Here is a 23,995-nt window from a genome sequence, read left to right on the forward strand (position 1 = left end):
TGATGGATGATGGTATATTGCTGATTAATACAAACATACAGTCAACAGTAAGTCTATATTGAATGCATGTACAGATGGCTTGTATGTATATGTACATTTGGATGGGATGGATTTCGCATATAAGCCCAATCGGATCAACAGAATTGGATCGGTCAGAATCTGCGGTGGTTGTTTATGTGCGTCATGCTGTCCTGGGGAAGAAAACAAAAAAGATGAACGTTCTTCCCGCAGGATGACATCACAGCTGCTTTTGACTTCTAAGTGGGATTAATGATGAGGGCAGGAAAAAACCACCAGTTCCTGTTCTCGTGGGTTTTCATGTTCCATGTATGGTCCAGAACGCGTTCAGATATGATGATGATGATAATAACAACAACAATAATAATAATAATAATAACAATAATAATAATAATAATAATAACAATAATAATAATAAGAATTCCGTTTTGTGAGAACTTGATATCAATGTGATAAACATTTTTAGATGACAACGTGGTGACGCTCCGTGAAGTGGTCATCCCGCGTGGAGAAGAGGCCGCTGTGGTCAAACAGGTTTGTGGATCAATAAATAAAAAAATAAATATATATATAAAATGTAAAATGTAAAAAGAAAAATCACAATTCGTTTTTATTTACGACAGACCCCTTGCATTTCATTTCTGAACCGCTAGGGGGCACGGACCCCATTTTAGGATTAAGAACCCCTGATTTGGCCTATGATTTATTAAATGATAATGCTTTGGATTTGGGTCATTCCTGGCCTTTGTTGTTATTAAATTGTCCTCTATCCTTTCAGATTGTCTCCAGTGCCTTTGGGCTGAACTCTGACAGCATCACATTAAAGGTACATTAAGTTATGGGTGGGTGGGTGTTATTGAGGGTGCATACCTCTTCATCTTTACATTGCAAAAAAGATATTCTATGCTAAAAATGAGATTCTATGTGAGAGATTCTATGTCACCGTATTACAGCTTGACACGCTTAAAGGTGGAAATATACAGTACGTCCACGAAACACAAGCCTGAATCAGTATTACATTGCAAATAGCTATATGAGTATGAGAGTATAAGCATATGAGATGAGCGTCCCTCTGATATGGTCGTTCTCTACATAATAAAACTGAAGTGCCTCGAAACAATGCTATGCCAGAGTACTCCTGCATAACATCAAGCTGCATCTGTTGCTCCTACTGTAAATAAAACATAAAAAAATATATTGTGTAAGATTCTACCCATCATCAGAGGTGTTGGGGAATAGCAATGCCAGGAGCAGTTGCAGCTCAAGGTGATTACGATTTGGAAATAGATGGACATGTTTTATAGTCCTTCACTCTCCATAGGGATTAGACTTTGTGCAAAGCCACTTTCAAAACATTTCCTGTTTGTTTTCCAGATCAGGAACCAGCGAGGCTGTATAGTGCCCTTCAACAGCTCTATAGCTGCCAACAGCAAGCAATTGTAAGATATTTCCACCTTAAAACTGAGCTGTATCTAAAATGTTGCTTACTAATAGACTTATATGATTTGTATTATTTTTTAATATGTATTTAGAAAAATCTATCCCTGGTCTAAATGCCTTAGTGTTGAGTTGACACTGCCATAACACTGACTACGTTTGATTCGTTTTGGAATCCGCTGATGATCAGGTCCGTGACAATAATATCAATAATATAATAAAAATAATAAGCTTTGTATAGCAAATTACATGTCGTTCATACATGACATTTAATTCAAAGTGCATAAAATCAAAAGAAGGCCATGAAGTAGTGACAATAAAAGCAAGCAAAATGCATTTACAAAAGAATATAATAATTTAAAGAATTAAATAAATATAAAAAGGGTAAGAATAAGCGTGCCTCAGCTCATTATTTTCTTATTTCAATGGTGTCTTGGATTTTACTATGATGACACCCAAAATGCACAAAATAATGACCAAATTGACCGTGCCTCATAAACTAAGCTGATGTCTGTGTTTTTCCTCACAGGCCTTACGTACTAGAGGTTGCCAACATCTTCCAGCATGGTAAGACTGGATGTCAACTGATATTTGCATGTGTTATGTCTTAAACTTGAGCTCATGATCCCTGTTTGAATGTACAGCTCAGCAGGGAGAGTGGAGCTTATATTTTCATTGACACGATAAAATAGTATTAATTTGAGTAACTTGAGTAACATAATGGCTATATTAAATCTCATGGTGGATAATCAGCCTAGGATCTTTTTTATGCAATAAATGAACAACAATGCAATAAACTAATTAATATTTTATCATTTAGGTTGCAATGAGTTAATAACAATAAACAAATACAGTTTATCAAGAACGGTATTTCTGACTACAGATTACTGTACTTTTAAAATTGATTTTGATCACAAAATAGGACTGAGTGAATCGTTCAAACCTGAAACAAAAATATATATTATATTATATTATAATCATACAACCCTGAAGCCTCAGGGCCACAGTGCATATTGTAAGAATGATTATGTGAAAAGGTTTTCTAAAGGATGGTGTCCATCTTGCCTGTCTGGTTTATGTTTCCCAGTGCGTCCCAAACCCAGGACCATTGCCATGAGTGTTATCAACAAGAGCATGAAGACCAGACTACAAACTATTGACCGGAGGGTGTGGCGTGGTTACTTTATTGAGTTTTTCAAGGATAGCCTGGAATAGCATTTTGCATTTTAACAACAATTGTGTTCTTCCATTTAAGATCCAGAGGTTAGAAGACCTTCTTCCTCAGATTAAATTCAGACACAGTGAGAAACTGAACCAGGTATTTGTGAATTCCTTTGGGCTATCTGTATTATGTATTAAAAAAAAAAGATGAAAATAAAAACAAAGAACGGTAATGATAATTTTCATTGAATATTGACAACTTTGATTCGTTGAACATTGGATGAAACAGTGGTTGGTTGGTTCAAAGGCATTGTAATAACATATGGATAATTGAAGTTACATCACCTGTTTCTTTCCTTTATCACTCAGGAGATCGAGTCTCTGAACCAGAAGCTGAAGTTCCTTTTCCAGAGAATGCAGGTGAGGGGATCTGCTCAGTGTCAGATACTAGGATGGGTAAATGCAGAATAATCCAAAATAAGTGGATACATTTTAATTATATTAAGGTTACAGCAATATGTTGTTGTGTGTTTTTGCTTTGAGTGTCATCTAGCAATACATTCTATGCATTTCATTTCATTTGGTCCATTTCTATCACTCTTCCTATATAGTTACGTAACATACAGTGGATTGGAGTGGATGTTTTTTTGTTTCTTTTTTTAAATCTTTTTAGTTTGCATTTAATGTGTGCCCTGACCGAGATGCTGTATTGCAGGTGGCAGATTCTCACAGCTGGAGGGGTGTCCTGGCCAGAGCCCCTCTGTGGTAGATCAACCCTGCGTGTCCATTTCTTCTTTGATGGAAAACACGGTGGATTATTGTTTAATCCATTGTTGATAATTGTTCGTGGTTGAATATATATATATATATATATATATATATATATATATATATATATATATATATATATATATATATATATATATATATATATATAACACAAAGTCTGCTATAACTCAATGATGGAACACACCCATGAGTATAGTCTCACATGGATTTGAACTGATGTCACACTGTTGTGAAATAACTCAAACAACTAAGGCACTAAGGGATTATTCATTCAGATTATACTAATATTTTAACTCAAACAATTATGTATGTGGGTTTTCTATAATGTTAAATGTAGATACAGCTGTATTACCAAATCAGGGTCTGAATTTGGCACGTCAACTGTAACAATAGTGTTTACATCTTCTTACATCCTGTCCCAAAATTTGAAGTTGCTTTACCTATTGAATTAATTGCATTTTGTAATTATTCTATACCCAATATTCCTGCTCAATAAACAAACACTTCAGATAACAAATTATAGGTTTTTTTTGTGTGTGAAATTGCAGTGTTAATGACAACAGTAAGAAACTCCTTATAATCCCAAACTCCGCCATCACCGTATGACACTGATGCTGTAGTATGGGATGAGGAGTTTTATACTATACTTTATAAAAACTATAATTAAAAACGACTTTATTAAATTGTTATATATTGTGTTTTACAGGGGGGGGGGGGAGTATTTTATTTTTTCAAAAGTATTTTAAAATCAGTATTTTAAAAGTATAAACTGAAACCATCATCCAATTGTGCTTGAAAAATCCTCTAAACAGCCTTAAAACCAAACTATTTCGGGATCGACTTGCTTCCCGGAACAATTGGATTAGTGCTTGTACTACGTCGGACTGTTTTACGGAAGCACAAGGAGGAAGCGGCGGATGTTTTGATTCCCCTTTAGAAAAAGGGGAATCGAAAAAAGTAATCTACAAATATCGCTATAAATATGTCTGTCGATTTGTGCCAAATGTTACTCAGCTCTTGATCAACATACAGCTACTGGCCGTGATAATTAACCTGACTATTACTATGTAAAAGATGAACTAGCGAGCTGCATGGCTGCTAAACGGGCCCTGGTAGACTGCGCTGTACTGTCTCTACAAGACTCATGTGTGCTTTACCCAAGCTGTAAGCACTGCTGCTCCAGGGTAGACCCTGAACAGCGGGACAATACAAGGTAAGACTCATTCAACGTTATTTTCCTTACTTACATCGTGGTAAAATGTGTGTACAGTACAAAAATCCTCTCATATTCTATCAACTCAGCCCGTTCTATTATCTCGTCTCTCGTCGTGGCACTTGAATATAGTTTTTTTCTGACAGCAAAAATGAAACGGGAAATGTGAATCAATGTCAGCCACACACGCAAATACATAATCGTCCTTTCAGCCATGATGTAATGTTAGACTTTTGAGCGGTTATTTTCGACCACTGGTAAGTTAGAACTGCAACGTATTTCTGAACTGAGTTGAGAATGTGTCTGATGAACAAGTGTTCAATGTAAATTGCCTCCCTGACTTGCACCTCAAAATAATTCGTTTAAAAGTAAAATCTGAGAACACTTGTTTTTCTTAGTCATTTGGATGTTTGTGGAAGTAAGTAGATCAACCCCAGCTGTCATCTGCTATCTCACCGTGGTTATCACAGAACGACCCTGCTCCTATTTGCTAAACTGGGAATAAACAGGTATTATTTTCATGATGTCTGTTCAGTCTCCAGTGTTTACCATCTTTCGTCTTCATCTCACAGATTCAAATGCTCCAGGTGTGGCTTCAGCTGCCTGAAAGAGCAGGTGGACTACCGATACCGCCTGTCTCTCAGAGTGGCTCGGGAAAGCAATATTTTTGGTGTGACAGTATTTGGAAAATGTCTAGAGTCATTCTTTGGCATTAACGCAAATGGCATACAAAGGTAATTACTTAATACTAAGTCCAAGTTTCACCACCTTGCTATAGCTGTTTCATGTCATTTAATGTATTCCCATCTTTGCCAATTTAGAGAAAACGACTTTGTTGTTTGTTGCTGTTTTTGTTGTAGATTGCTTGAGGACTTCGCAGACCCAGTAGAAGCTTCAACGAGATCAGCCCTACTGGTTCAGGCCGTAGAAGAATGTTTCATTGGCAAACATTTCATCTTTGGGTTAAAGGTACTGACAAAGATGTGACATGATCCAACACTGATGTGCAGTTGATGCCTGGACAGTAGATGTTAGAGAACCATCTTTTTGAATGCCATTTACCATAAAAATCTTGAAGACTACACTATGAACTATGTGTTTATAAATTCCTCTTTGTGTTCACAAAGCTCTCTCCTGCCTCCCACAGATAATTAATACAGGAAATGGCCCTTTGTTTGGGAGTCCCGTTTTGAGAGGTTCAACCGGGAGTGGGTCCCAGTTCATTGCCAGCCAGATTATCCTTCCCGAAGCTTTGGCCCGAGGAGGCTGCTCTGTCCTCAGTTTCTACCAAACTCTTCTTCAGAAGGCTGCAGAATGTCCACTGGAATCCACTGGTCCAAGAACAGCCTTGACAGTGGCAGGAACACCACCGGTGCTGGCTCTTAATCAGCCAGCAAACAGCAGTGTCAAAAACTCCACTCCTCCACGCTTCTGTCATTTCACCCACTCAATACAAAGGTAATTTTAACTGTTGATGTTCCAGAGTTTGTATCGAGGCTATCCTCGTCGTTGTAGTCTCTCACAGATCTACACACGAGTTACAATTAAGCCGTTCATTCATTTTCATTCCATTTGCAATATAAGTCTCATGTTGCGTCTTATATTTTATCTTGCTGGCTGCATGTGTTTCTCGTTCAAAGTGCCCTTTATTATGACATTGTTTAACATTCCCTTTTCCCCCCCACAACCAGGTTATTGCAGAACGACTCCAGCCTAAGTCCCACACCACCCGGGGAACAGTCACTTGGACTGGTTACCTCCTCAGCGGAGCAGGAGCAAGGCTGCAGTACTCAGGACAGTGGATATGAGCTCAACGACAGACAGACACACATCCCTCCATCACCACACGGTGCGCCCACAGAACAGAGAACCCACCTGGAAATAACGCTGTCGCCTCTTCCATCATTTAATGAGAGCAACGCCGGAAGTAATTATTGGTTCACATACTCTCCACGATCATCAAGCAAGGAGGCTCATAAACTCACCCCAGTTGCGTGCAGTCGGCCCAGTTCGTCTCAGCTTTCCCACCGAGATGCTGAGCGGTTTTCTGTCAGAGGACATGATGCAGAGCAGGCCAATACGCCCCTGTCAAATTCATTGAGTTGGGAGGATATGCCTTTCTCTGAGAGTCTGGATGTGTTTCTTTGTAAGGAAAACCAGTTTGAAGGAAATACACCTTGTACCAAGGCATCATTTGGACACTTAAAGAAGAACTTATCCACTGAATCCGTCTCCCGATGTCAAAGTAACACTCAATTGTCCGCCAGCCATTCACACAGGAAGATATTACTGGATATGAGTAAGAGTAATACATCTTTTGTGAGCCATGGAGATGACATTGCGCCTGAATCGATGGATCGGATATATAAGGACCCGAGCGGTTGTGAAATACAGTCCCAAGGATGTAATGGATGCTCTTCGAGGTTTCCGCTGAAGACGCGTGAGGGTGGCTGTGGGGAGCAGCTCGAACTATGTGAGGGAGAGGACATATACGATTGCTCGGCCGACCTGTTCAGTATTTCACCGATGGCCAGTATGCCATCACAGACACTCCGCACAGGCACCGAAACGGGCAGAATCAGGATGATGCCGATGACAAATGAGAACACACAGACGCTTGATAAGAGCATGGACCAATGCTGGGATTCCAATATGTCGGCCCACCTTGCATTCGCGGCAAATAAGCAAGGCACATGTGTCAGAAATCAGGGCACTGAGGTGGACCATCGTGGGAGTTCACAACACTTTAGCACACAGGATCAAAATAGAAATCACCGAGCCACAATTGACATCCTCCATAGTGGTTATTCACACGCACTTGAGTTCATCCCTCCCTCCCAGTCCACTCCCTTAGCAAAGGCCGCTCCTGAAAGGTCTTGTGCTTCTGCGCACGGGACTAATGCATTAAAGGAATCAAATATACGACTTACGACTCTAATCTACGGCAGGCAGTATGCTCACCTCTATCACACTGGCACTCCCAGCAGGGGCTCTAATAGTCCGGATAAATTCCCCCCATCACTGGCTAAATCAAACTGCCACAGTGCCAACTTTATGCACCAAAACCCAGTGTACTCTGTGACGCCCAGGAGGCACAGCCATAAACTCACATCCAGGAGAAGGTTCCGGAAGGTGGGCGAGCCTAAAGGTTGTTCAGCGATGCGGTATGGTCTGAGGCTTGGAATGGAGAGGCCTTTAGACCACACGTGTATCACAGATGCTTGTGCCAGTGAGACTCAGTTGATGATTCCTCCCCGCAGCACCGAAACGCTGCTGCCTGCGAGCTCCAGACGATGCGGACAAACCGCTTGCTGTCTTGGTCAGACACTGCCACAGATACGGCCGGAACAAAAACAGGCGGAAAATCCCCCTAATCAGCCGGTTCACTGCGACAGGCCAGGGTCCACGCCAGCCGATGAAGCAGGTCTTGATAAGAGCCAGACATTTAATTGCTCCAGAGATCTTTTCACCGACTCATTCTGAGAGGTTTTCTGATGCAACCCATAATCCGCCCCAGATGAATCTTTATTTAATTTTATTTATATATGAATGACACAAGCTGCTGCTATGGGTATATTTTTGCTTGACTGTTGTGTATTCATTATGTATGCACGTATTATTATTATTATTAGATGTAAACAATGTAACAATTTATTCCGGATGTTTTTCACAAATCATAGTGTTGATTAAAACTACTTCCATGATTTTTAACATTTGTTACCTGCAATTTACCAGTTTACTAAAAAAAAGATTTATATCAAAGTAAAAACTCAAGCTTCCCTTGCGTTGTGTGGTGCTCTTTTTTGTGAAAAATTATATTTTGATATAAACTTTGTGTGCTTTACTTACTGAGCGTGTTGTTACCCTTACTTTTGTGAGACAGAAGAGGTCGCTATTAAGTCAGATTTGGCCTGCCGACTACCCATGTTGAGAGTGGTGTTGAGAGTGGGGGGTGTGTGTGCGCCAGTGCCCACTATCGGCATCTAGTGTGATATGAGAGCTAGGGTGTCATGTATCCAGCAGATGGAAACAGCCTCTTCCTCTGGGTGAGGGGGCACTGGGGAAAGATTGGGTGTGTTGTGTGCTGAGAGAGAGAGAGCGAGAGGGAGACTTATTCCCAAAGAACTGTCTGGGTCACCCATGCATAGGCTCCCACGGTTCACAAAAAGACACTGTATAAAACAGAGTACATCACAAGAGGACATCGGGCTGGACTCAACGAATACTGATACAACTCAGAGCCAGCCTTTGACATCACGTAGTGAATGGAAGCATACATGACCTGTGTGTGGGTGTATTGTGTCACGGGTATCATCAGGTTCTCTATGAGGAGCTAAATCAGCGCCATAAAATGTCTTTGTACTTGAACGTTTTTCCGGTCGTACAATATTATTTTTTTTGTACTTTCACATTTTTGAGAATTAAAAAGTATGAGGAAAGAAAAGTTTAATATTTCATTGTCATACTCATCTTTAATGTTAAAATGTCCCCAAAGAATGTGTATCCATGTCCTGCACTTGCAAACATGTTATGTACTTGCACATAGAAATCAGTTGTATTTTATTCTTTTACAATTTTTTCTATATTTCTTGTAGAATACAAAACCTTTTGGACAACTACTTTATGTAAGTGCCTGTGTACTTACTGGGGAAAATGCACAGTGGGTCAGTAGACTACAGGTATTATTTGATTGATTCCTGACTAATTCTTTGTCATTCTTGTGTTATTTCTATCAGCTCTTCACTTAATTAAGACACAAATTCATTCTTACCTATCAATTAGATAAGTAAATAAATATGCCAAAATACTTTAAGTTTTCCTTGTGAATACTACTTATTGGGAACAATCCACCCAATCTACCCAGTCACTGTTTAAACAGATTTTTTTTATAGTTTAATTTAAATACATATCGCATTTTATGTCATATTTGGTCATGCCTCGCTTATTGGCATGTCAATTCATTCCCTTTGAATCCCTCTCAACTTGATCCCTCTACTCAGTGTTTCCAAATGAGCTGCATTGTTGTGTGTGTGACAGTGGGATTTCCATTGTGCAATATCCAGGGGAAGTCAACTAAGACTCCATGAACAGTGAGGGGTAGGGCTGTAACTAGAGTCCTATACAGTCAAAAAGGCCTGACGAGCACGTGGTGGAGGAGGGTGGAGAAATGACTGAATAAGGAGTTGTCAACAAAGCATCAGCTGAAAAGTGGGCACACTGCCCTGAAAATATAAATGGCCCCCGACAGAGAGTTACAGGGGATAGAAGGGCTACTTATATGGCACTCTCCAAAAAGTTTTTCTACTGACATTTGGTGGCTCCAGAAAGGACTGTTTGTGCTAGGATGACATAAGCAGGGTTCTTACCAGGCCCTAGAAGTGCTGGAATTTTGTCCTCAGAAATGGAAGTACTGTAATACCTTGAAAATAGCCGTTTTTGTGCTTAAGTGCTTGAAAAGTCCTTGAAGGGAAACACAATAATTGAAAACCTGTGATGTTCCCCCAGGTTTTGTTATTCAAATCGTAAGATAATAAAAATTTTCCAGAATTGCTTTTACAAGATTATGCCAGAGAAATGTGCATTTTGGAATGGTCGGAAATACACTTATATAGGCGACAATTATATTGTTATGTATCTATATCCATATATCCATATATATATAAACATAAATATATATATATATATATATATATATATATATATATATATATATATACACACACATATATAATGTATATACATATATACACATATACATATTTATACACACACACACACAAAGATAATTTGATATTTTGATTAAGATTGAAAATTGATTATATTTGTACATTTTGTAATGCCATCAAATCTTCATATGTGATATCGCTAGAATTCAGTGTACGAAAAATATGATGTAAAATCAGTTGAAATATTGTGGAATATGTGTGGTGACTGCCACCCCTTGACAAGCCCTGTAAGCACTATACATATTTTTATTTATGTAATGATTCAAAAAGTTGAAACACAATTACTGTTGTCTTTTTGGATTTGAGGGCAATACCTTATGCAATCTCACTTATGCATACATTTTTGTTAGAGTGCCTGTATCATTCAGAGGATCACTGAACTATAAATAATATGTATAAAAACAATGTGTGTGTGTTTGTTTTTTCCCCATTAATTTATTACACAAACAACGCCCATTTCACAAAATGTTCCCACGCCAAAAGTTGGGATGTTCTATATTTTTTGATTCTGTGATCCCCTCTTGGTCCTCAGTGGACTGGTCTAGATCACTCTCTCTATAACAGGCCATGGAGACTGACGTCAGACGCTGGTGCTCCCTAAAAGCACCTGTCCCGCCACGTCACGCCGCACCCCCAATATGAAAAGCTTGTGATTATTTTCCCACACGAGACAGTGTGCGTAGATGCCAGGCGAGGACTATATAGGCCACATGGAGGCTCAACGGTACAAAGACCTCGGTAGGATTTTAAACAGGAGCTCATTGCAAAGGAGTCCGTGGGAACTTTTTCCTGAACCTCTAAACATATCATGGAGGTAAGTTCATTTAGAAAAACCTTGCAATTCTACGAATTTCATTATGCACTGCTCTTCAACTTTAACTCAAGGGAAACAGAATTATCATAATATAATCAACTGTATCATAGGGTTAGTGAACTCAAGTGTCGAGTTTGTTTGAGTAGTACATGGATGTGGTGTCTATTGTTGCATGCCTTATAAACTAGCTGGGAAAGCAACTTTCTTTCTGGAGGATCAAATCAAAAATGCCTGCTGTTTGAAAGCCCCTCAGACTCCAGAACAAGAGATCACAGAAATCCACATCAACATATCGTGACCCATGTCCATGACGTGTATTTGAAAGCAAACATTTTGGTGTTTTCTTTAAATATGACAATTGTAGCGTGGGTTTTTTTCCCTCACTAATTAAAAAAAATAAATTAAGAAAAATAAAGACTTCAAGGACTTAAAAAAATGATCTAAACTACTATCCAGGTGGCGTCCTCTACCCAAGAAGTAGGTGAGCACGCAGCCTTCTTGTTGGCCAATCTAAAGCTTCAAAGAGACTCGACTCTCTTCTGTGACTGTGTGATCAGACGGAGGCAGAATCCAGCTCACCTCTACCAAGCACACAGGTGAGCGAGGTGCCCATGTTTTGGCCCTCTCTGGCATAACCAGTAAATCAATCAATCAATCAATCAACAAACACACACACACACACAGACACGCAAAATATGAATTACCAATTTGTTTTGGATTTTGCTCGAGAATCATCTACGACTTCATCCCCTCGCTTCTCCTTCCCAAGGTGTGTCCTCGCAGCGTCCAGTCCAGTTTTTGCTGCTCTTCTGTCGTCCACTGGTAATCTGCTGGAACTGTGTGACCCGTGTCTGTCAGACTCCGCGTTGGCGCTGGTACTGGACTACATTTACACGGGGAATCTGCCCCCCCCTGCAGCGCACCAGCATTATTACAGCCTAATCACGGCTGCAGGCTACTTGCAGATGGATGGACTACAAGAGGCTCTCAGGGCTAGGCAACTCACAGAGGTGAAATCAAGTTATATGGGCGCTTGCATGGCTCAGAATCAGCTGTATTCAGACAATAAGTCTACAATCAACTGTAGTACGACTCCAAATCTGCCATATTCACACAATATAAACACAAGTGGTGAATACTGTGAGGAAATATATGATCAATTAAACAAGAAAATGTCCTGTTTTAAACGGGAAGCACTAAAGACCTTAAGCAGTGGCAATGTTAATAATGTATATGGTATTACACCTGTAAGCACTGTATCTACTTTAGATACGCCGTGCATTGCCGCTGTAAACACTGAAAGCAGTAAAGAGGAGAGGGCTCAGACACGTTCACCTGGTAGCGCAGAACAAGAGGAGCTTCAGGTTAGCAGAGAGGAAGAGGATGAGGAAGAGCAGAAGGAGGAACGGAGGGCCAGAGTAGAGAAGAGGGGCTTTGGGGAGGTGCCTGTCATCTGTCACACCAGTAAAGTCCCCAGGCTTCAACTGGAGGCGGTGCATGCACTCACTGCACTGCCTCCCCAGGCTGCAACCGGAAGCCACGGAACTGCCTTCCATCATCCAGCAGGACAATCAGTACATTGTGGCAAGGGCATTGAACGTCGTAGTGATGGCGGAAAAGCCAAGAGTGAGGAAAGGCAGGACTCCCTCAACAGCGAGAGTCAGGCAGCCCAAGTGGAATGTTCCCACATGCAGGCCGGGGAGGAGCTGGCCAGTCACTGCTCGGATCAGAGATTAGGGTCCAGAAGGGCTGTCACTTCACTCCCTGTCTCAGAACATGACTCAGGAAGCTATGCTACAAATCAGTGTTCCGGGAGGACGGAGGAGAGGAATCGAGAGGAAGGGCATCATTCTCGCCAGAATATAGTGGAAAAATATGGAATGGAGGGTGTTTCTAGCCTCCAATCAACTGTTGTTCATGTGGAGTGCACTCTCTCTGCCTCTAGTCAGGCCGAAATGGAGGAGGGGCATTTTGGAAGCAATCCACCTCTGAAATTTGAGAACAATTCAGACAGTGAAAACTCGGAACCAAACCTGACTGCTGTAATGGCCATTGTTAATAATATTTGCAGCCCGGTTTACAATGGTGAGGAGGAGACCTACCACGGCCGTTATCACTGCATGCCCTCAGAAGCCTCAGGCGTCGCAGAGACACACTCATGCACGCTATCAAAGCAGAAACTCCGTAACTACAGCAACTCCAGCCCTGTGCCATTTGATCAGTCAAATGTTATAAGATCCTCTGGCAATCCAAATCACTGTCCTTTAACACATTCCTACAGCAGAGAAACTGGTACCGAGATTTTGCTTCTAGACATCAGCACAAGCACAGCACAGCTGCATGTGTTCCACCAGACTGCGGGTGGAGAGAGAGGCATTGCAGTTGGGGATGGAGAATCTGGAGTGCGGACTTGGGACCATGATCAAGAGCACGGGGCCGTGGCCAAATTGGAAGCCTTGATTCATAAGAGATGTACAGATTCGGCCAAATCTGGCTATGACAACAAATCTTTGGGAGAAAGAGATTCTGTGGTTGTTGCTAGGCGGGGAACGTTTGAGGCAAGGACTCAAGTTGGACGACACATTGGGACGGGAGCTGATTGTGATTGTAGAGAGGAGGCTTCTAGCTCGGACGCTGTTTGCAATGTCGAGGCGACAGGCCTGGTTACCAGCCTGGGTGCCTGCATGTCTCCTGGTTTACCAGACATTGTGCCAGCCACTACATCACCCACCTTACCAGCCTGCACACCAAAGACCTTTCCAGTTTCAGGGTCAGGGTGTTTATCAAACCCACACCAGCACCCGTACCAGTGCCTTCTGTGTGATCGATCCTTTAGCCAGAGGGGCTCCTTAAACAGGCATATGCGCAGCCACCTTGGAGTCAGGCCCTACCCCTGCCCTCACTGCCCTATGACCTTTTCACGTCAGTACCGTGTCACAGAGCACATGCGTGTTCACCAGCGCTGCATTCTGGGAGGGGACCTCCTGAAGCCCCCGGGCCCTTTTACCTAAAAAAACCCTGAAATACACCTTTAAACCTGAAACACACAATCCGCGATGGCTTCGGCTTCCGCTGGCCCCCCCGCTGGGAAACCCTTGTCTCTCCCAGCAGACGGGTTGGACGACGCAAAACACTTGCAGAAAATTGCATCATTTCAGACAGGGTTACGGAATACCAGGCTTTGCTGACAGGAGGAAGATCCCGACAAGAAATGCATCGTAACGCGAGTAAATTGTGAGCCTGGAAAAGACGAAAATAGAAGCAAAAAAACATGTACCCCCTAATGCTGTTTTAGAGCCCTACGAGTCTGTGTTTTTGACATTTTCTTTGGACTATGGAATATTGTTTTTATTCTGTATCTGAGTCATTGTTCCAGTATTCATGGTTTACACTGTATTTGGAGTGTGCTACTTCTATTGATTTTACAATGTTTTAGCAGTTGCAAATGAAATGTATATACTCAAATACCATGGGCAACTGTATACAAAGGCTATGGTTTCTCATTATAGTTAAACTTGATGTTGTTACTGGTCAATTTACAATCAGGTTTATGATGTAAATCATATAGTGAAGAATTTATTTTAAATAATCAATGTATCATTAAAACATAATATGATCAATAAAAGTATTGTTAATGCTCAAGGCCTTTAAAATGTGTTTTTTGTTTGTCCATTTTGCAGTCCTATTACATATCATGTTAACTACTTCATTATAAGGTTCTAATTCAAAGTTTCCAAATGCTTAATCGGCGGTGTCTGGTCCTGGAAAGAGCTGGAAAGAATATATATTTTGTGTTCCACAATGATTTTAATCCTAATTGTTACCCACATTCTTTCAGAATTGCAATTATTGGAACTTGATCGTCATCGACATCTTCTGGTCAGATTTCTTTTATTATTACTACACTATTATTATTACTACTACTACTATAATACTACCTACCTTAGAGCGTTGATGATTGTGACACTGCTTAGAAACTTTAACCGGCGTACACATATACATCCGGTATACTGAATGTAGTAGGTCATCCTGGTACTTTTTGCATATTATGGTTTCGAAACAAACCAACAAACAAATAAATTAATAAAATACAAACGGCATAATAGTTGGGGAATCATCTTGTATATCAGCAGTGGCCAATAAAATATTAAGCTCCAGCTTTTGATCACTTATATGCTTCTCGAAAAATCTAATTAGGACAAACAAAAATCGACGACGAAACACCGTGTGTGAAGAGCTGTGATGAGTTATCCACTGCATCTGTACCAAATAGCACGGCACGGGCTGAAGGATACATCATGGTCATCAAGGAACCCGGTGCAAAGTGACAGCAGGATGAAACAGGCCTCCATTCCATACTGACAACAAGATATGTCGAGGGGAAAAGGAACAGTCACCAACTTTCCGAAAAAAAAAAAAATGTATAGTTACATTTAAGAATATGTTAAGATATAAATGAAGAGGATAAATCACAAATCGCAGTTAAATCAGCGTACAATTTCATTTAATCCTGAAGGTGAGATTTTGACCTTTACAATTATATGTGATTGGACCAAATGTCCTGAACTTTGTACAAAATAAATGTTTTAAACTCCTCACAGGTGATTTTTGAGGGATTAATTACTCTGTTTATAGTGTTAAATACTCTGCACATCTTATCTTTTGGAATTCTACAAATCTGATTCATTACTCCTCCATGGACTCCTGGTCCTCTATCTATGTATTTATTCTTAGCTTATACTCATTTCAGGCTACTAGGCGCTACTAGCAAGGAAGTGCCAAAAATAAACACAGTAAATTAAATTTATATAAACGACATTAAAAAACATCATAATTAAAGACATTTCTGTTATACGGACACATTTCAAAATCAGCATCAACAGCCAATCACCCAAGGATATTCAGCTCTACACACACACACTAATAAGGCCTCAAATTTCTCAATGACTGACAGTTATTCAATGAATTTGGACAGTTATTACATTAGGAAAATGTAAATCTTCTTGTTACTATAACAATCCCATAATAACGTAATTATTATTAAATTAAAAGTTAAAAAAAAGGTATTATGATAACGGTAGGTGAGTTTTATTATATTACCAGGAAATGCACTACATGGGTAGTTAGATAGTAATTGAAGTAGTTAGAAGTAACAAGCCTGGGTGTCATTCTAGATTCTGATTTATGTTTTAACTCCCATAATAAGAAAGTGACCAGAACAAGTTTCTTTGCCAAAGTCCACCAGTGAGAATTATCTTAGTAATTGGCTGGGAAACATTTGTGATCCTTCATGGACTACATTGATGACCCAAAGCTGAAAATGGGTATAATATTTACCTTTTTTATTAAGTTTTAGATTTTTAGATAGATTTTTTTCTTGTGATGCCATGTTCTTTTATTAGCTTATTCTTACCCCTGTTTTACATTTTTTATATTCATTATTCTACCTAGTAAATACATTTTGCATGATTGTTTTGCTTTCATATTTACTATTTGATGGCCTTCTTTTAATGTAAAGCACTTGAGCTGCAGGTCATGTATGAATGGTGCAATCAAAAGAAAGATTATATTTTATTCATATTATACATTGATAGGATTACTACATCTTAAGCTTAATGCTAATTACTATTACTTTCAGTTTTGTTAGATTAACAGGGCATTATTACGTTAGATCATATTGTGATTTTAAAGCCATATATTTGTGTGTGTGTGTGTTCCACACACACACACACACACACACATACGTATGTACATATATATATATATATACATATATAAATATATATACATACATACATACATACATACATACATACATATACATATATATATATATATATATATATATATATATATATATATATATATACACACACACTTATAATCTCTTGAACTTATATGTATGTACATAAATACATTATATCTGATTAGTATGGTTGTGATTTGTGATTCAGTCAAAGGCTAGTGGTCTGTTGCCTCTTGTGCAGCTTGTAATAAAGTGCTTATTCAGAGCATCAACATTATTTATATAAGATGGCCCACAGACAATACATGATGTGCAAGGGTAGGGGGTGTGTGGGAGTGCGTGTGTGTGTGCGCGCATGTGTGTGTGTGTGTGTGTGTGTATGACTTCTTCATCCACCTCTGCTCTTCATGTCGTGGGCATGGTTATCACCACTTGGGCCTGGAGTGAAAGCACTGAGTGAGATCCTTCCCGTGCATTAAGCTTACTGTGCTGAATAACAATTTGATTCCAGACAAGGAGGGCATGCATTTAATATCAGCACTTTTTAAAATTGGTCAGTTTGTTTAATTGATAAATCTGCTGTGATTTTCGTTTTATATCACTACCTTGCTCTTGGTAGAACGGAGGGAAATTCCAGCCAGCAGTGACATCACAATTCTAATACTGGCACCGATGAGAATCAAAAGCTCGAAGATTCTGTATATGATGAAAGCCATGACCTAGAAAAAAAAACAAAAAAGTAGAACCACACACACAGACACACACACACACACACACACACACACACACACACACACACACACACACACACACACACACACACACACACACACACACACACACACACACACACACACACACACAGTTTGCAAACATATCAAATAGTCCATCTTTGGCTGAAACCTCTTTTGAAACAGCGCCAGCCCCGCCCACTGGAATCTCTTACCTCGTACGTGTCTTCCCAGTGCGGCTCCACCCTGTCATCATTGTACAACCAGAAGTTTCGCATGTGAAAATACTTTTCCATGGCGTTGGGAAGGATGACGATCAAGCTTACCCACACGGCCACCAGCAGCGCCACGATGCTCAGGGCCAAAGATATGGTGACCTGGAGAATGATACGAATTCAAAACGATATTAAGTTATGTATATGTACATTTTGAGTGTACATCAACTTATAGACTTTATTGATTTATAAATGTTTAGACTGTAAACTATACAGACTGCATTGTGTTTTCTATACTGTACATTTTTCATATTGCCCGTGTGTTCAGCTCCTCTTATTATTGTTATATTTTGTATCTTTGGCTGCTATGGATGGAGGACTTCAACCTGGTACAACAAAGTTCCATCCACATTCCCATCACAATCCCATTTGCATCCATTCACTGTGAATGGAATGCATTTGTGTGGCTGCAGTATGACTTTAGGAGTAATATATTTGATAACAAGCGGGTGCGTCATGCAGCGACCGCCAACCGTGACTCAGCGTGTCGAGAGCCGCACGCACTGCCCTGCCCACTACAAACCTTACTGTGGTTGGAATTAAACGAAGGATTATTACTATTATTCGTCACTGTCAGGAACAAACTGTAGATCTTACCATCTTTTTGGTCAGGTTCCACTCTGTTAAGATGTACATAATCCCACATGTGATGAACAATCAAGGGAGAGGAGGCTGCTTTAATTATCTCACAAATCTGCCCACAAAATATTTACGAAGCCTTTGCATTTTGTGTTTCCTTTCTACTTCTGAAGTTGTCAAAGCAACGCTGCTTTCGCCTTTTCAAAGGGAATTATCAAATACAAAACACGGCGAAATGAAGTGCCTTCAACAAAAGGATGTGTTATTCTAGTTGTCATTTTATGGAGGTCAACATATTGTTCCAATTTTCCAATACTTGAAAATAGAGATGTCATTAAAAAAAATCTAAAAACGTGATTTATGGTTTATGGTCTACGGCCTAAAACACGATTCAGTTTTATTCACAATGACATGAAGTCAATGAATTAAAAAATTTAAATTGTAAAAACGTTTTCGCTGCAACCAACCAACGGGCCGAGCCAGAAGCAAGGGGGGATGACCTCTGTTATCTGGTATGAAGATACACCTGCCATTGGGATGGACAGAAGGATGAAGGACGAGCCGAAGAACAGCAGAACTATCTGAAGAAGGGAAGAAGTGAGGGACAAAATCACATCAGCGTCTCTCTCTCTCTCTCTCTCTCTCTCTCTCATGTGTCGGGTGCTCTCCAAAATGGATCTTAATTCTCAAAACAGACAAGTCTGACGGGCGCTACTTTTGTTTATTGCAGTTTTTTGAAATGACCAATTACATGTATTTGAATGAAATGTATAATCAGTTTAATGTTGTCTTTCAGTCTGCAAGTTGCATATTGATGAATACATTTAGCCAGTAGGAAAAAGGAGAAGAGAAGGTTTTTTTATTTGTTATTATTGTTGTTATTATTTATTTTTTTTCTGGGCAAGATATGAATATTCATGAGGTGTGTGTCCAAATGAGACGTTAGTGGAATTGGTTAGAGGAAGACACTCCATACCTGGCGTAATAAGTCAGTAAACGATAAATACATTGATAAGCTCTTCAATAATAGGGATATTCATTTATCTTTCGCATTAGTGGGGGAAGAGTATGTAAATAAGAAAGAAAAATAAGGTACTTCATTTAAAGCAAACACGTCTTAACTCATACACAATTTATTTCCAAAAATTGTAATCTACGTTCAAAGAAAACCAGCGTCCCCACCCGACCTCGCATTGGACTCTGTGCGACCCCCGATCACGACAGGTCAGACGCGACCAAGTCACACGGCCAGTCATCAAAGAAGTGCTGGGCAGAAAATCTGTCCTCGGAGGTCAGTCACACTCGTGTGAAAGAAAAAGACCAAATCTCGGAAAAACTTGAAAAAAGTTAACAAAAAGTGACGAGTGGAAAAATCCATGCGGCGTCAATACATGCTGTGTTTCACAGAACCTGGAAAACTGTAATACATACCTAACATGACTAATCTGGACCTCGTGTGTTGCAAACTGCAGCTAAATTTAACCATTGTTATTATTAATTCACATGACCTCTCTGTGTGTGTGTGTGTGTGTGTGTGTGTGTGTGTTGGTGTGTGTGCGTGCGTGCGGGTGTGTGTCTCACGCCATTAATCTTGGGCTGCCCTCTGACGAAGCGATGCAGAGGTTTGCCGTCCCCCAACGTGGTGGTGCTCCGGAGGTTTGCAGCACCACCCTGTGTTTCACTCGCAGGGAGCAGCACCACAGACGTCTTCTGTAAAATCTAGGATGAGACCTGGATTCAAATGGGGCCAAATGTTCAGTCAAATTGATGAAACTGTAACACAACAGAGGGGCAGCGTTTCAGGTTACTACCTCTATCGGTGCATCAGTATTTCTTGACATTCATGTTTATTTACCTGATTTATGTCTCATTTATGTTTAAAATCACAATATCAGTGGTGCTACTGGTGGTGGAGGTTGTTCACGCTGTCTGTGATTCACGATAAAGACAGAATATAAAAGCCGACCATTTTATATTGAATCATATTAAAAACCATTGCCTGAGAAAATGTACAGACGTGGACAAATTTGTTGGTACCATTACAGCTCATTGAAACAGTGCTTCATTCCTCCTGAAAAATTATGAAGTTAAAAGCAATTTTCTCAGAAAAGTAGTCACTCTGCTGTTTGGTATCACTGTGTGCACCACACTGAACATGGACCAGAGAAAGCAAAGGAGAGAGTTGTCTGAGGAGATCAGAAAGAAAATTATAGACAAGCATGTTAAAGGTAAAGGCTATAAGACCATCTCCAAGCAGCTTGATGTTCCTGTGACTACAGTTGCAAATATTATTAAGAAGTTTAAGGTCCATGTGACTGTAACCAACCTCCCTGGACACAGCCACAAGAGGAACATCGACCCCAGATTGAAAAGGAGGATAGTGTGAATGGAAGAAAAAGAGAGACCCAGGAGGACTCCACTTTTGATAGAAAAACATAAAAAAGCCAGACAAAAAAATTGCTAAAATGCATATTGACAAGCAACAATGCTTCTGGGAGAATGTCCTTTGGACGGATGAGTCAAAACTGGAGCTGTTGGGCAAGTCACATCAGCTCCATGTTAAGAGACGAAAAAATGAAGCTTTCAAAGAAAAGAACACCAGACCAACTGTGAAACATGGAGGAGGCTCGGTTATGTTTTGGGGCTGCATTGCTGCGTCTGGCATGGGGTGCCTTGAATCTGTGCAGAGCACAATGAAATCCCAAGACTATCAAGGCATTCCGGAGCGAAACGTACTGCCCAGTGTCAGAAAGCTCTGTCTCAGTCTCCTCCAACAGGATAATGACCCAAAACACACAGCTAAAAGCACCCAAGAATGGATAAGAACAAAGTCTTGGACTATTCTGAAGTGGCCTTCTATGACCCTTGATCTGAATCCTATCGAACATCTATGGAAAGAGCTGAAACATGCAGTTTGGAGAGACACCCTTCAAACCTGAGACAGGAAGAGTGGGCCAAACTACCTGTTGACAGGTGCAGAAGTCTCATTGAGAGCTACTGAAATCGCTTGATTGCAGTGATTGCCTCCTAAAGGTTGTGCAACAAAATAATAGGTTAAGGGTCCCAACATTTTTGTCCATGCCATTTTCATTTGTTTTAGTAAGTAAAACATTCTGTTGAATCAAAAATCAAAAGCCAAGTCTGATTTCTATTTAATATGGAATAAAGAATGATGGATGCCAATTACTTCTGTGCATTTCAAGTTCAGGGAAAATTGTGGATTCTTGTTTTTCGTCGAAGAGTACCAACAAATTTGTCCACGTCTGTATGTATTCAACATACTGGAACATGGACAAATACTTGAAATGGAGATAAATCATCATGATCATAACTGTTCATTGAAAATCTCTCTTATTATAAGAAGGGCATACAGAATTAAATAGTTTTCCTGACACGACATGAACATATTTTCCATGTATCATTAGCATTCCTGGATTCTCATTATTCCTGGGAATGCAATATATACATTTTTAAAAAAAAGTCATATCAAGAGACGGCATAGAGTGAATGTTGGCAATATCACATTCATATTTTGAGAAAGTATAATAATATATTTGAAATACACTGCGGGATACACCATCACCACAAACTTGTTCTATTTGTAAAGAGCATAAGCCTGTACTGTCCAAAACACAGTAAACAAACTTAGTAATATGACATGTGTTCAAATGTGTCTGTTGAGTCCTTCCATACAGGATAATGTGTTTGTGTACACATTTGATATTTTACCAATAATACTACCACCTTCTCCACTTGACCCGCTAATTGGAAACAGATGACACGACGACGCAGCGCTCGCCAGACGGGTTTACCGGTCTTGAGTCGTTCATTTGAAGCGTCGACTTTACAGATGCAAGAAAAGAGATTAAAAAGTAACATATCGTCATAGCAATAACAATAATAACGAAGAGTTTCGGGAACCACCTCGTCCAGTTTGCTCGCCCCCGCGGAGCTCCGTGCAGCCCGTCGCGGTCCCGTGAGCTGTCGTGGCCGGACACAAACGAGCGACCGGCGGAACTTCGAGCCTACTACTCAACTACTCAAATGCATACCCTGACACAAGATTACATTACTTCCTTAATTTCCTAAAATGTACTTTATTACATTTTAAAAAATAGAAGTAAAAGGTGACCCAACCCCATCAAACTGTTGACCTGTAGGTTAAACGTGTAATATTCCAAATGAGTTGTTGGCAACTGCCAAATTTGCCTTTTATTTTTTTACCATAAACGAATGTAAACTGCCATATAAAAAGCTGTCTTTTAGAAGAAAAATAAATATTTATCTGACTTTTAAATGGTTATTAGCATTTGGCTGGTGGCTGTAATTTCCCAGACAGCAGAGAGAAACAGAGAATGTACCCAATAATATATTAAAAAAACATTGCCTTTATTGGAAGAACTGTTAATTTTACATTGTTTTTCAAACGTGATTAATATGCCCCAGGTTGCACAGTGCTTAGTGGGTTTTAGTTTGCTTCAAAACACAACCGTACACATGCTCAGCATACTGTATTAATTGCACCATATTTATGTTAACATACGAAATGCGTAATTACCTAAAGACATCTTTCGCAGAAAGAATAGAAAGTCACAATAAAATCATCTGATAATTAACATGATTTATGAAAATGATTATGAGAAAGAAATACAAATAAAAACAACTTTTAACATTTAATTTGCATGCTTATTGTTTCTTTTCTTATCTACTATGACCTGGATTCCTTAATGTTCATTTACAGGTTTTCTGTCACACTAGATGCTTTCTTAAAAGCATACTGTTCAGACTTTTACTTAATTGGTAATGAATACAGATAACTTTTTTTTTTCTGGCTGTCCGTGTAAATAAAACACAACTATGCCCCTATCATATAAAAAAAACAAAGGTGAACCAAGGCTTATATTTACTTTTAGCTGTGCCTAGTTCCAACTGTGAAACAGTGAAAAATCCAAATATATCTACGTTTCCTTTGTTTTTAGAGCGTTAAATTACTGTCTCTGTATTCAAATATGCACCTGTTATACATACAACACATGAATTCTCAAAAGATTAATTAGGTCAATAAAAAAAAGTATTATTTATTAAGCTTTAGCATCAATCACGTTTTGCAATTAAAGTGGTTTTGCCCAGTCTAATATAACAAACTCACATCATATAAAACGGTGCTGTAGTTGACATTTCCATCTGTCCAACATGATTAAGTGAAATAAATAATTGAAAGTAAATAAAAACAAAAAACATAAAAAGAAAAAAAAATCTATATAAATGCTACACAGATTATTAATATCTACACCCTTAATTCAATGATTCGGACAGATCAGTGCTGGACAGAACACGATATTAAAATCTAAGATTTAACACAGTGGAACCACAGTGACAGACTGGACGGTTTAAGGTTTGCATTGATACGCATCTGACATTGGAATACTGTTCTGTGCACAGCAAATGCTTTATCTGAGTTTTGAGTTCATACATCTAAGTGAAAATCATAAACAATACAGAAATA

The 23,995-nt window shown here is 39.6% G+C and overlaps 3 protein-coding genes across 4 annotated transcripts in view; 2 read left to right on the forward strand and 1 right to left on the reverse strand.

Annotated features, from left to right (window-relative positions):
- The first annotated feature begins 4,484 nt into the window (after positions 1-4,484).
- On the forward strand, positions 4,485-8,991 carry ddias (DNA damage-induced apoptosis suppressor). Its single transcript, XM_079997479.1, has 5 exons — positions 4,485-4,618; positions 5,191-5,352; positions 5,479-5,587; positions 5,766-6,076; positions 6,310-8,991. Exons 1-5 carry the CDS (start codon positions 4,497-4,499, stop codon positions 8,099-8,101), a joined length of 2,496 nt encoding a protein of 831 aa, XP_079853605.1. The 5' UTR covers positions 4,485-4,496; the 3' UTR covers positions 8,102-8,991.
- A 2,031-nt stretch (positions 8,992-11,022) lies between these two features.
- LOC307228223 (uncharacterized protein) lies at positions 11,023-14,790 on the forward strand. Its single transcript, XM_079997815.1, has 3 exons — positions 11,023-11,158; positions 11,615-11,754; positions 11,928-14,790. The coding sequence occupies exons 1-3, from the start codon at positions 11,153-11,155 to the stop codon at positions 14,167-14,169; spliced, it is 2,388 nt and encodes a 795-aa protein (XP_079853941.1). The 5' UTR covers positions 11,023-11,152; the 3' UTR covers positions 14,170-14,790.
- Positions 14,791-22,857: 8,067 nt separating this feature from the next.
- Positions 22,858-23,995, reverse strand: part of lpin1a (lipin 1a) — a 21,180-nt gene continuing 20,042 nt past the window's right edge. For both annotated transcript variants that reach the window (XM_079997495.1, XM_079997494.1), the window contains exon 23: positions 22,858-23,995. This exon is cut by the window's right edge and continues 976 nt beyond it. The gene's annotated coding sequence lies outside the window, so the exon portion shown is untranslated.

This window comes from Zeus faber (assembly GCF_960531495.2).
Source record: "Zeus faber genome assembly, chromosome: 3".
Lineage (NCBI taxonomy): Eukaryota > Metazoa > Chordata > Actinopteri > Zeiformes > Zeidae > Zeus > Zeus faber.